General features: G+C 43.6%; 1 protein-coding gene across 1 annotated transcript in view; it reads left to right on the top strand.

Annotated features, from left to right (window-relative positions):
* The window catches only part of LOC146197886 (propionyl-CoA carboxylase beta chain, mitochondrial-like), a 54,306-nt gene that overhangs the window by 23,800 nt on the left and 17,389 nt on the right, over window positions 1–13,117 (top strand). The window contains exons 9-12 of the mRNA XM_084593167.1: window positions 3,221–3,302; window positions 8,813–8,936; window positions 9,158–9,265; window positions 11,677–11,777. Of these exons, the coding sequence (XP_084449293.1) occupies window positions 3,221–3,302; window positions 8,813–8,936; window positions 9,158–9,265; window positions 11,677–11,777 (415 nt within the window). The remainder of the gene's footprint in view (window positions 1–3,220; window positions 3,303–8,812; window positions 8,937–9,157; window positions 9,266–11,676; window positions 11,778–13,117) is intronic.

Here is a 13,117-nt window from a genome sequence, read left to right as displayed (position 1 = left end):
GACGCGAGACTGCCGCCGCAGCTGCGGCTTGGGTGGCGCTAGCCACCGAACCGAGCTGAAGGGTGAACACCGACAATACTTCGTTCCCAGAGACCAAGAGAGGGCGAGACGGCGGCGCGTGCCTTCTTTTATAGCCCCCTCGCGCGGGACCGGTTATCCCCGCGCGAGCGGGGAGAGGGAAACAGGCACGCGCGCAGGGAGCATTGGGAAGTGGCGCGGCCTTCGAATGCGCGGCGCGCCACGAGCCCTACAACCTGTGCAGGCACTACCGTACATGAATCTTAGAAATCAGCATTCAGGGATTAATTGATGAGGTGAGAAAGAAATTTTATCTCACTTTCGTAAAGGGCAAGGGAACTATGCTGCTTTTCTGATCAATAAAGCTTCTAACATTTCGTGACCACTTTTTTGGCTACTTCTGCCTAGGATTCTCATGCAACGAAGCAGTGGTGTACAATCGGTGGTGCATCCTGTCATCTGACCAACTAGCTCGACTTTCTACTGTATTACTGTACAATCAGTGCAAGCTTCTGGCCTACAAGGCATATCTGTTTGTTATTAGCAAGATATTTTGCACTAAATGAAATGGTATTATTACAATGACTCAAAGCCAACTAGCCCAGCACTTAACTGTTTTGAATAAACGAGATCTCAATCTGTTTCGGCGGTTAGTCTGAAAGAACCTGATTGTTAGCTACCATGTACTACAGTTGAGCTAAATTACGACAAATTATTGATCGTACTAAACCACCAATTCATTTTGAAAGCTCTATGCAGATGTAGCACTGCTGTTGAGGTTTCTTAAATTCGTGCTCAGCGGAGTGTTAGATTAATTGAACAACGTGTCACGCCCCTACAACTGGCACTTCTCCTGAGGGCACTCTTAGAACACTTTGCGCACGAAGATGGGTCGTCTGCATGGCTTTGGTACATTCTCACTTTTTTTAGATTTCAGGTAATAATTTTATTCACTGCCGTGTTTTATGTATAAAAATGTTCAATAGTCTAGGGAAGGAACAGCAGTTTACATTAGGTAGCGAAGCACTGGAAGTAGTAAGCGAATATATCTATTTAGGACAGGTAGTAACCGCAGATCTGGACAATGAAAGGGAAATAACAAGGAGAATAAGACTGGGATGGAGCGCATTTGGCAAGAACTCCCAGATTATGACTAGCAGCTTACCGGTATCGCTCAAGAGAAAAGTATACAGCAGTTGCATCTTACCTGTACTTACCTATGGGGCTGAAATGTGGAAGCTAACAAAAAGGGTTCTACTGTAGTTGAGGACAACGCAGAGGGCTATGGAAAGAAAAATGGTAGAGATAACGTTAACAGATAGGAAATGTGCAAAGTGGGTCAGAGAAATAACTCGTCACTGACAGGTTAATGGAAATCAACAAGAAATGGGCATGGGTAGGACATGTAGCACGAAGACGGGATAACCGATGGTTGCTTAGGGCAACAATCTGCATTCCAAGGGAAGGAAAGCGCAGCAGGAGGTGGCAGAAAATTAGGTAGGCGGATGAGATTGAAAAGTTTGCAGGGGTCAAGTGGATGCAGCTCGCACAGGACCGGGTTAATTGGAGGAATATGGAGAGGCCTTCGCCCTGTAGTGGGTACAGTCAGGCTGATGATGATGATGATGATGATGATTTCGCATTCTCGTTTGAGTTTGGTATACAGTCACCAAGAGATTTTTTTTTTGGGACTTTTTTGGGACCCGAGAAATGGTCCGAATAATCGAACAGTCCACAAAATTCGTCAACTTGAAAAAAAATATCAACTTTCAAATTCACGAACTTGGCTGCTCCCCATGTTTAGTTTATACGCTGATGACAGGGAGTTATAGAATAGCGCGATCTGCTACTGTGATTGGTTTCCGCACATCGCCCATGCATAAGTGTTCACGTGATTCGATATGGCGGGCGCAGCCGCCAGTGCGCCCGGGCTAGCTGGTGCTGACCCCTAAGAAGCATGCAACTCGCTCAAGGTGGTCACTGCGTGTGCAGGGGTGCCCCGCAGAAGCGAATCATTCTAAACTGTAACCGCTATAACTCTCCAGTTAGAATATCTTGGCCAGTCATGCTTTTGTCATGTCCATGCCACTTCACGACATACTGCGACACAGTTGATAGTGCCGCGAACAAATGCACGCGCCGAGTGAAGCAATAAAATTTTTTCCTTGGTTAACGATACTCAAGACCACGAGATAAAACTTGTGGAAAAAAAGCGAGCGGATCGAGAGCCCCCATGAATCAAAAATGCACCGGAACCCCCCCCCCTTTCTCTGCGGGTGGTGTTGAAGCGAGCCGCAGCGGACGGTATTCACGTTTCATTTTCAATCTGATTGCGCGCTCTTTCTAGGCTGCCGTGATGAAAACGTCGAGCATTCACTTATTGCTACTGCCTCAAATGGTGATGAACAATTTCCAAGCTAGTCCGCCCAAATGACTGCTTTGCCTAGCTTTCACGGCCGCGCAAAACTGGGTGTTTGCGAAAGCAACGCCTGCTTGCATCTAAGTGATGTGAAAAAAACGAGCCTTTGGCCAAAAACACGATCTCCACAGTATCGGTTACTCCAAATTTAGTCCGAAAAATCGAACTTTTGGACACTATAGAGTCCAAAATATTTCTTGTGAAAATGTACACACTTCTATGGGCTGTGTGAAGGTTCATGAATAAAGTTCGAAATATCACGCAAGTTTGAATTATTGGAGTCTGAAAAATAGTCAGCTTCTGTATCCGTGACCGAACGTATGTCGAACAGCTTTGCGATTCCAGTCTTGTTCTCTACATCCAGGTTTGACTGCATATGAGTGCATCATATAATATGTTCAATGCTCTTTCTTTCATTGCATGAAAATTGGCTTTTTAGGCTGCAGTGCCCACATTTGCATAGCATGCTATTTTCGACCAACCATCACGTTTGATGACCTGTGACGCACAGTTTTCTTGTGGCTTCAATATTTTTATTGTATTCAGTTTTTCATTACGGCACATGCTGCTGACAGGAGAGAATATAGCAGCAACTCAAAATTGTTTTAGCTATTCAGTGCATCAACTTGTGTCAAAGGAACATTTAACCTCGTGCACACACACGGCACTGTCACTGTTTTCAGCCTCGCTAGACACGTATTTCAACGAAGCTGGTCGTGGTTGCTTTTTTGCTATAGCTGTGTAGTGCCTACGTGCTGTCATTTTAAGGTTTCCTTTGTGTAGGGATCGGCTTGTTCCCAGCTTGGACAGTGTGGTACCTCTGGAGACGACGGCAGCCTACAACATGCTTGATGTCATCCTTGATGTGAGTTCAAAACCTTCTTATGCCTCTAGCAATAAGCAGTGTGAAAGTCAGCCATTGTGTGGCAGTTGTTTAATGCCAACCAGAGCTCTTTTGTTTTCAGTGTCTCACAAAGAAATACAGCTTGGCACTGGAGCTGTTTTGAAAAGAAAGGTCAACAATCAAAAGTATTTGCAAACATACAGGTAGCACTGGTATCAATGAGAACACATTATCTACGTTTAACTAACAATAACTGCAAAGCACAGTTTATCCTTTGTTCTGAATGATTTTTCTCTAGACAAATTAAACCCATGAGACACTTTCACCTTCAATGCATTTAGAGCATTCGGTGGCCAGAGGGCTTCGGTATGAATCTTTCAGCCAAGTTATACAGTTATACGTATATGCTGCACATCACTGAGCAGCAAGCCTACATGACTTTGGCATCTGCAGTTCTCTGCATCAGCATTACTGCTTGAGGTACAGGGGCATAAGTAGGGTTGTTGTAGGCAGTGCATTTGGATCACATCTAAGGTAGGTCGGGCATTGCTCCCATGGGCTCAAAATGGAAGGGGTACTGAGGAAAATTGCTGAATTTGTAACCTTTTATTTTGGAAGTTTATTAAAGGTTTCTGTTTTTTGTTGCTTGTTTAGAAAAAAATTCCCTGTAGACATTGCTCCTGAGGTGTCCTATTGATACCTCAACATATTTCATGGCACTTTGTGGGAAAATTTTGAAATGCTGCTGTGCAGGTTTGCCAGGTCCAAAAAACGAAAAGTCGCCACAAAAATGGGAAAAGTAGCCAGAAAGTAGCCAACCAGAGGACGAGCAATAAAAAGTAGCCAAAAAGGAGCCATGGGGCCATGCATGGGGCAGTAAATAGAGCGCTCACTGCAAAAAGACAACCAAAAACATTCGTTTAGTATATTCTAGGCACTATAGTTTAACAGTCGTTTTATTCTAACGCTCGTGAAAAAACAAATGCCAGTTGCGTCTTATAGCAACTAAATCAAAAGAAAACTGGCTGCGTAACACTGCGATGTTATATAAACAGACATAAAACTAAACTGACCAGATAAACACACATGTTATCAGAAACTTCTCTGTGATGACTAGAAACAGTATAAAATGCATAAAATTATGTCCACGAAAATGTAAGTATAAAATGTTAGTGGAGTTGGACGTCTCAAACAATGGCTACAAAAGGAGAACACGACGAAACGAAACTGCAACCACTCAGGTGCGATTTTCAGGCCTGCCGTAAATGGTTGAGTTGACCTCAACCATGGTTTGGGTTTATCAAGGATACGGCCAATGTGCAGGGGGTGTTCACATGATCACACACACTTCTTTTTGATCATGACTACTGGGCGTTGGACGGGAACCTTCGGTTTCTCAAGTATAATATTACATTATCGAGAGGCGTTTACCTTGCCTAGAGATATAGAAATCATTCTTTCATAGGTATATCAAGTATATTCGTAAGCTTTCTTGACACCAGTGCCTAATAATGTTCGGCGAATTGCGGTCAATGAATGGTTGTCCGCGCTCCTTGATCGCATTGAAAGTGTGCAACTGTTTTATTCAGTGAATAAACTAGAGTGCAAAAGCCACTTTCACATTGATGAGACAAACCTATGGACGGAAGATGCACTCATGACTAATTTATTGTCAGCAGGTGCACGCTAAATAAGACCTACTGCACGCAAACATGCACGGGCAAAGAAAAACATTTCGAAGAAGTTCGTAGTAAGCCTAGTTAGTGTGTTAGCTCTGTTGTGATATTTATCTAAGTTTGGCTAGCTAGCATAATGCGTTTACACTTGCCCTTTGTTGGCCATCTATAATGCAAAATTTAGCTTCAAGTGCAGTTAAATAATTAGCACTAATTAATTCGGTTCGATAACTAGCACAACTCATTTGCATTCAACCTAAGCTTTCGAAAGGTATATGACTCGGTATATGAAAGGTATATGGTTTTGATTGCATATAGCTCACTAACGCTAATATGGAACGCTAATTCAGAGCGTTTGGATTCATCCTAAGTTTTTCAACGGTATGACGATCGTCTAGCTCAACGTTAGGTTTTATACAAAATAAATATTTAACGCAGATTAATGAGGATCGCTAACTACCACAGTGCCATTACACTTGGCCTAAGCTTAGCGGTATATGACTCGATGCTGCAGTGGAAATTTGGGTTTCAAGTGCGGTTTACTAAATATCATTTAATTTGGCCCGTAGTTGGTCAAAATAAGTGTATAATTAACCAATGATCCAAACTGAAAGTTTATCACGTGACATATACTATGCTTAGCCAAAATAGCTTGAAAGTAGCGAAATAGACTAAGCCGCTTTGACTTTTTCTGATCTTAAAGTTCAAAGCACCAGCCTGGGCCGTTTTCTCGTTTTGCGAAGTTTTACCGCGGTGACAGAGTTCACGCTAAAAAAAAAACCAAAAAAACAAACGCAGACAAAGTCAGAGGCAGTACTAGATCCTGGAGCGCAGACCTGGACCAAAAATGCGCGCTTCACTGACTGCTGCGGCCGGCCGGCGGGCGCCTGGGAGAAAAAGCGTGTCGTGCGCAGAGCTCGCAGCCGCCCCGCGCGAGGAGAATTGAGGAGGAAAGCGCGGCGCGGAGGAGATTAAAATTATCAAGGGGTTTTAGTGGATAGATGTTAAGAGCGTCCCCTTTGAAACAAGGTGGGGACAGTCGTCACCATGCACAGTTGGTTGTATTGCAGCGCTACCGTTGATAGATTTGCTATCTGTCTATCTATAAAAATGAGCATCCTGAACAGCGCGCAAACGGGCTCGTTGGAATAGGCGAAAATTTTTCAAAGTAGCCAGAAAGTAGCCAAGTAGCCAACCTAAAATTTTTGTCGCCAGGCGGCTCAGAAAGTAGCCAATTTGGCGTAAAGTAGCCAAATCTGGCAACCCTGCTGCTGTGCGTTATAAGTGCGCACATCCAAGATTTATGTGCACGGAGGAGCTCGCTCTCATTTTTCGCTCAGCCAGGCAATACAAGCTTTGCTAGTACGAGACCTCACTAAAATTAGTTAAAACAAGCCTTTTGCTTTGAGCATCTGCTGGCACAGCTTGTCGTGATGATCAGCCAAATACGAGGGTCGTTTATAAGTGTGGTAAAAATATAAGGGATGGCGGTACAATCAATTCTGTTTTCTTCTAGGTGGTACGCAAGAAGCATCCTTCATATGGTGTCAGAACATGTCTAAGCTTATACCGATATTTTGTAAGCGTCCGAGAGCCATTGGCGCTGAGCTATGTGGTAATTTCTGCGAAAATAGTAGAAAGAGAGAATTTCGAGCAGTGATTAAACATTTTTATTTAAAAAGTCTATGGATGCACAAATTAAAGCTGTGTTGTGCAAAGTTCATGGCGACTCAGCACTATCACTGAAGTCAATTTACTATTGATTGAAGGAATTTAATCCTGGCTGAACTTCTACGCAAGATGAAGCACGTCCTGGGCGTCCAGTGGCAGTCACTACGCCGGAAATAGTATCGAAAATTCATGGAATCATGATGGAAGACCGCCCAGGGAAGATACATGAGATAGCTGAAGTTGTAGGCATCTCAGTAGAGTTCACAATATTCTTCAGGAGAAATTGCAGATGAAGAAGGTTTGTGCACATTCTGTGCCGCGACTGCTGACGATCGACCAAATGCACATGATGCTTGATGGCAATCCTCAGGACTTTTGGCGTCGCTTTGTGACAGTTGACGAGACTTAGGGGCATCATTGCACTCCAGAGTCCAAACAGCAGGTGAAGCAATGGACTAAGCCTGATGAAGAGACTCCAAAAAAGGCAAAGACTGTTCAGCCGGAAAGGTGATGGCAACTGTCTTTTGGGATTCAAGAGGAGTAATCTTTGCTGACTACTTAACAAACAGCAAGACGATAACAACTATGCAGCACCCCTGGAGGAACTGAAACAAGAATTGCTCATTAAACTACCTGAGTTAATATGGAAAAACTCCTCATCCACCAAGACAATGCTCCCCTCACAAATCTCTTGTTGCAGTGGTCAGATTTCATGAGTTAGGCTTCGAGTTTGTGCCTTAAACACCTTATTCGCCAATTTTGGCCCCATATGACCTTTTCCTGTTCCCAATCCTTAAGAATTGGCTGGGTGTAAAGAAACTTTTTTCATATGAAGAGGTCATCTCAAAGGTGAGTGACTACTTCAAGGGCCTCGAACCATCCTTTTTTTTTCTGAGGAGATGAAAAAAATTGGAGCGCAGCTGAAATAAGTGTGTGGAGCAGGGAGGGAACTATGTTGAAAAATAAAATATTGTTTTGAGAAAACTTGCTATCCTTAATTGCTTTTTACCACACTTATCAAAATACCCTCGTAATGCAGCAACATTACCGTTACTCCTCATTGCTCACCAAAGAAGGCCTGGCTTGAGATGAATAGTATGCTGCTGGATTTTGTATTGATGGATAGCAAAAAGTGTCTTCTGTTCCACATTTATAACTACTCACCAGCTACCTCCCAAGCTTAAAGAAGCATATAGCTTGTAGTTCAGTAAGGGCTCTCAAAGCTTGGGTGAGCATGTTAGGCTTCAAAGCCTCTTCTTCCTTTTTACTTATGATCCTGCACAAAATGCTACACTGAAACAAATATTGGACTCTGCTGCCATGTCCAGCTGATTAAAGGTCACTGCTATTTTCACTTACATTTTTTCTGAGCAGTCGGCTATGCACAAGTGCAAAACACTTTGTGGGGCCTCTCGTAGTGTGCTAGATTGTGCAGGCAATGCTTCAATGTGTTTTGCTCATTGTGCTCATGTTTACTGCTGGAAGAATCTATGTCCATTATTTGTACTCTCTCTACTTTTTTTTGTTTATTTAAGGGTTGCCATTACGGGTATTCAGTCGATCCCACGGGTATAAGGAATAATAACATGAGTTACGATAACGGCAGTGCATCTCAGATGTACTGAACAGTTGTAGTCTTGCAGCTTGTCTGTTGTGAACGAGAAGCACAGTCAAAAAGCTGGTGCTTCCAGGAAGTACTAAGAATGGAGAGCATATCTCAGACTTCTTGGCAAATACCCCGCCAATGTCATGAGTGCCCGAAAAACCATTTAAAAAAGGTGGCATTAGAACCGTGGGCAACTGTCGGTCAGTCACGGCCCATGGCTAGAAGATAATGATTGCATCTGGGCTGAGCAAAGTGTCTAAAATAAAAGGAGCGTGGTTGGTGCAGAGACTGGGGCAACATAAAAGCGAAGGTGCCACCGCAGTCTGGGATCTGCCAAAGCAGTTTGAGAAGTTTGAATGCCTCGCTGGCATAGCCGATCGCATAATATGAATCTCCTGCCTCGTCGGAGCTCGAAAGTGCAGGTGGATCTCTATTTACTGCAAACCTCGGGGAAAATAATCGCAGTGAAACGTTTTCATGAAATTTGGCAAAAGAAACACATAGGTGGGAGTAGGATGGAAGGGCGGAAAAACTTTTCGAACCGCATCAGTGTTTAACTGCGATTTGTTTGATTGCAGGTAGTGGACGATCGTGACTTCTTTGAGATCATGCCAACGTATGCAAAGAACCTCATTGTTGGCTTTGCTCGCATGAATGGCCAGACTGTGGGCATTGTGGGAAATAATCCAAAGTCAGCAGCAGGTTAGTTTTCTGCTCCCGCCTCCTACTGAGTGCTTCAAGGAGTAGGGAGATTTTCTGTGATGTCCAAAAATATGTGACCTCATTATAAGTATGAAGCGTGCATAATTCTTGTGTGGCCATATTTCGCATTGCTCATTAAAGACCACCAGCAGTCAGTTTTGCTTGTCCTAATACAGGCCACTATATTTTTTCCCTTCGGCTTGCACTGTTTTATCTTGCAGGGTGCCTCGATATCAATTCTTCTGTAAAAGGTGCAAGGTTCGTCCGCTTCTGCGATGCCTTCAACATTCCCATCATTACATTCGTGGATGTTCCAGGCTTCTTGCCAGGTGATTCAGTTGCCTTCAGTATTCTTGTTACCATATATCGCCATCAAAACAATGATTATCAGAAATTGACTGGTCGACTTGTGCATAAATAATATACATAGAGCCGACCTATTTGCAGAGTCTAAGTTAGTTTCAGCCGAATAGTGAATAGTAAATGTCACATGGAGGTGAGCGCTCTTGGCAGGCGGCATTAAGCTCGGTGCTTCAAAAGAAAGACAAAGCATTCTTATGCTGAAATTCATTCAGAAGCTACCATTTGCAGTAGCTTGACGAGGGGGCCACGCCCTACAGTAGATGACAGCAACTGAGCATTCATCGGGGTGCAAAAGCAGTCATATATACAAATCATATATACTACATGCAGTCCAATTTGAAACCACATACGCATACTTCCTTGTTTACGCTGGTAAACAAAATCAAGTTCAAGATGTTGTACATGCAAAAGGAACGGACAAATCTGTAAAAATACTCATACAGTAATATAGAAATCGCCAAATTAACAGTTAGGCACAAAAGATAATTCAGATGTGGCAAGCAATAAACAAACAAGCACTATACTCCATGCCAGTAGTTATGTGCAGCAGTACCAAAGCTACAGTGAGCGCAGAGGCGCATTCCGACTCTGCGGAATAATGGGGCCAGTATAAAATGGTCATATGAGCATATGGGATAGGGTGCTATAAAGTGCGCATTTGTGAAAAGCTACTGTCCAATTGCGTGCTCTTTGTAGGCTACCGCGATGACAAGGCCGAGCATTCGCTTACTGCCACTGCCTCAAATGGCAACGATGAACAAAGAGCCAAGCTAGTTATCTGAATGACTGCTTGGGCAACACGGTTGTTCGCAGCAACGATGCCCACTTGTGTCTAAGTCGTGCCATAACAAATGAGCCTTCAGCTGAAAAACGATCTCCAGAGTATTGCTGGCACCAAATGTGATCCGAAAAATTTAACTTTTGGACGTCTGGAGTCCAAAATATTGGTCAGAAAAATGTGTGTGCTCCTATGAGCTGCGTGATGGTTCCTGATTGAAAATGTGGCGCGAGTTCAAATTATTGGTGCCTGAGAAATCGTCGCCTACTGTTCATAAAAACTAAAGCTGCGCTCCTGTTGAGATTTCTTAGACACAATTTTAGTCAGTTACTCAGTAGTCTTAAATGTCATATTTGCTCATGTGACTCATTGTTAGACTATGCTTGCTTGTGCTGGGATTCGTACACTGCCGAATTTCTCGATTCACTTAGATACAAAACACAGCAGTCCGATTTGTCTGGGAGAATTTAAATATAATTCTTAGTGTGTAAGCAGCTAAAAAAGTAGACTGAAATGACCCAAGGTGGAAGTGTACAGAAAATATTTCATTAAAATTTTGTTACAGCTTATGCTGCTTTAAAACTTGTAAAAATTAATTAAAAGATAAAGATCATTACTAAGTTCCTCATCTTATGTCCACCAAAGATATGAGCACTCTTTCATGTTCATGAAATTCCTTCTAGAAATGACATCTTCCACTACTGCTCCTTTTTTGTTTGTAGCTTTAGAGAATGCAAAGTAGAGAATGCAGAGAATGTCTGCAGCCGCTATAGCTTATGCTATGACGCACGTTCAGCATGGTGGCAATGATGGTCAGCTTGCAAAAGAAAAACAAAAACAAATCTGCTGCTTCTTAACGCCGCAGCCGCCATAGCTTACGCTGTGCCGCACATTCAGCACGACGACACAAGGTGCGCATCGCACGTCACCCACCACGCACGAGGGGTTCACAACACAAACTGGAGAAAGCGTCCGACGTTCTGTCTGCCATGGGCTGAGTTGGCTTGTCGGTGCATGTGTATTGCGTGCTGCTGCAAACGAAGGCCGGGAACGAGGAAGGAGAGAGAAAGCTCGGCAGAAGAATGGGCACACCCTTGCACTTCGCTCTATCGCGTTGTTTCCCCACTCCCAAAGCCATGGCTGCATTGGCTGTGTCTGCTTCATACCAGCCTTTGCCAAACCAGTTCTCCCTCGTTCCTTCATTCGCATGGCTTGCAAACGTCACGTGCTGGTGCGCGAGAAACGATCACCGCCGATGCGCGGTTTTGGGGAAAGGGCGCGCCGCCGCCGAACATTTCTCTCTTATTCTGCCTGTGGCTTGAAAACGTCATGCGGCAAAAAGCTAAGGGTGATGCGATCGTCTTTGGTAAACGTGCACCTTCCTGTGCATGGTGCTGAGTTTGATACACCGAACGACCAGTGACATTGCAGTTCGATATATGACGCAGATTTCCTACACTTCTGCATGGGATTTTCAAGGTGATATTTCGTGAGTTCGATATAACCAAAATTCAAATTATTCGTGTTTGATATATCTGGGTTTGACAATCATTATTGTCAGCTCTGAAAAATTTCACTTCTGCTCTGCTCTTTTCAAAGGCACTTCTCAGGAGTATGGAGGGATCATCCGACATGGGGCCAAACTTCTCTATGCCTTTGCTGAAGCTACTGTGCCCAAAATTACTGTCATCACAAGAAAGGTGAGTGGATACCCTCCCTCTACTGCACTTATACAAATCCGTTTGCAGGACTCAGTAGTCTTACTTACTTTTGAGGCTCTGCTGTTTTCGAGCTCTGCATTTTCGACAATTTGGCAGTTGAAATTCTTAGCTTACCACTGTCCAGCGTCATCTGATAGATTCTCATACATTTCTCTGTGTGTACATTGAATATTGCATGCACAGTCATGGCAAATAATATGAAGCGCTCTCCAACAATCTAACTCCTCTTACGCCTCACCTCGTGAAAAATTAAAAGGTGCTTAAACACTGGCAAAAAGATGACACTGGTGTGGTCATGAACAGACTGTTAAAAGTGTACATTAGTTCTTGCACTTGTGCTCATGAGGTTGTCCTGAAAGTCCCACTGATCACTAGATGCATCCAGATCCATCCTTGACCAAGGCCACTGCCACTTTAGGCAGTCTTATACATGTTATTTGTCTATACACTCACTGCTGGCCAACTTGCACGTGACGCCAATTTTCCCGATATTCCTATCAAAGCTGTCAGGCGACCATTTGTCGTACAGTGGTATAGGTGGTGTTATACGATTTTTATTTGCAATAGAATACATATATATATATATCGCTGTTGCCAACCAATTTCTCGGACTCGGTGGGACCTGGGAATAATAGAACAGTCTGAAAAATCGATGAATTTAAAGAAAAAAAAAATTACTTTTCTGCAAAAAATTAGCTTAAATTATCACAAACCTTGCTGCTTCCTATGTTTCGTTTAATATTCTATCAAGTGCTAGAGTGGTTTGATACAGCAAGCGTGGCGCTGGGAAGCATGCATCTCGAACAAGGCGGTCACCGCATGCGCAATGGTGCCTCGCAGAAGCAGATTGGGCTAAGTTATAACTATACTAGTATAACTCTCAGACACGCTTTCATCATGTCCATGCCACTTCACGACTGTGATGCAAGTGCAGGTCATACTCAAGCCACGAACTGATGCGTGCATCATGCGAAGATCACGAGATGGAACTCATGAGAAAAGAGCGAAATCTGCTGAATCCGCCCCCCCCCCCCCCCCCCCCCCGCCCTTAGTTTTTCATGGACGGCGGCGGCGTTGAAATTGCAGTGGACGGTTTCGTTATTAGTACATTTCCTGTTCCTTTGTGTTGTTTTTTCTATGTCCAACCCTTCCTCTCTCTCATGAAACATCTGAAAGCCAGTGAAAGGTGCCAAATTTATAAGAGCTTTCGTTGTCTCTTGCTAGTCAGACTTTGTATCCACAGCGTGAGTGATGCAAGTTTAGAAAAAAAAAAGAAAGAAAGTAAAACTGATTAGCTCTTGTTTGAAGCTACAACCAGA

Source organism: Amblyomma maculatum, chromosome 2 (assembly GCF_055883805.1).
Source record: "Amblyomma maculatum isolate TAMU_Amacu chromosome 2, ASM5588380v1, whole genome shotgun sequence".
NCBI classification, from domain to species: domain Eukaryota; kingdom Metazoa; phylum Arthropoda; class Arachnida; order Ixodida; family Ixodidae; genus Amblyomma; species Amblyomma maculatum.
The sequence above is the reverse complement of the archived record's forward strand: the minus strand, read 5'-3'. Positions and strand labels throughout refer to the sequence as shown.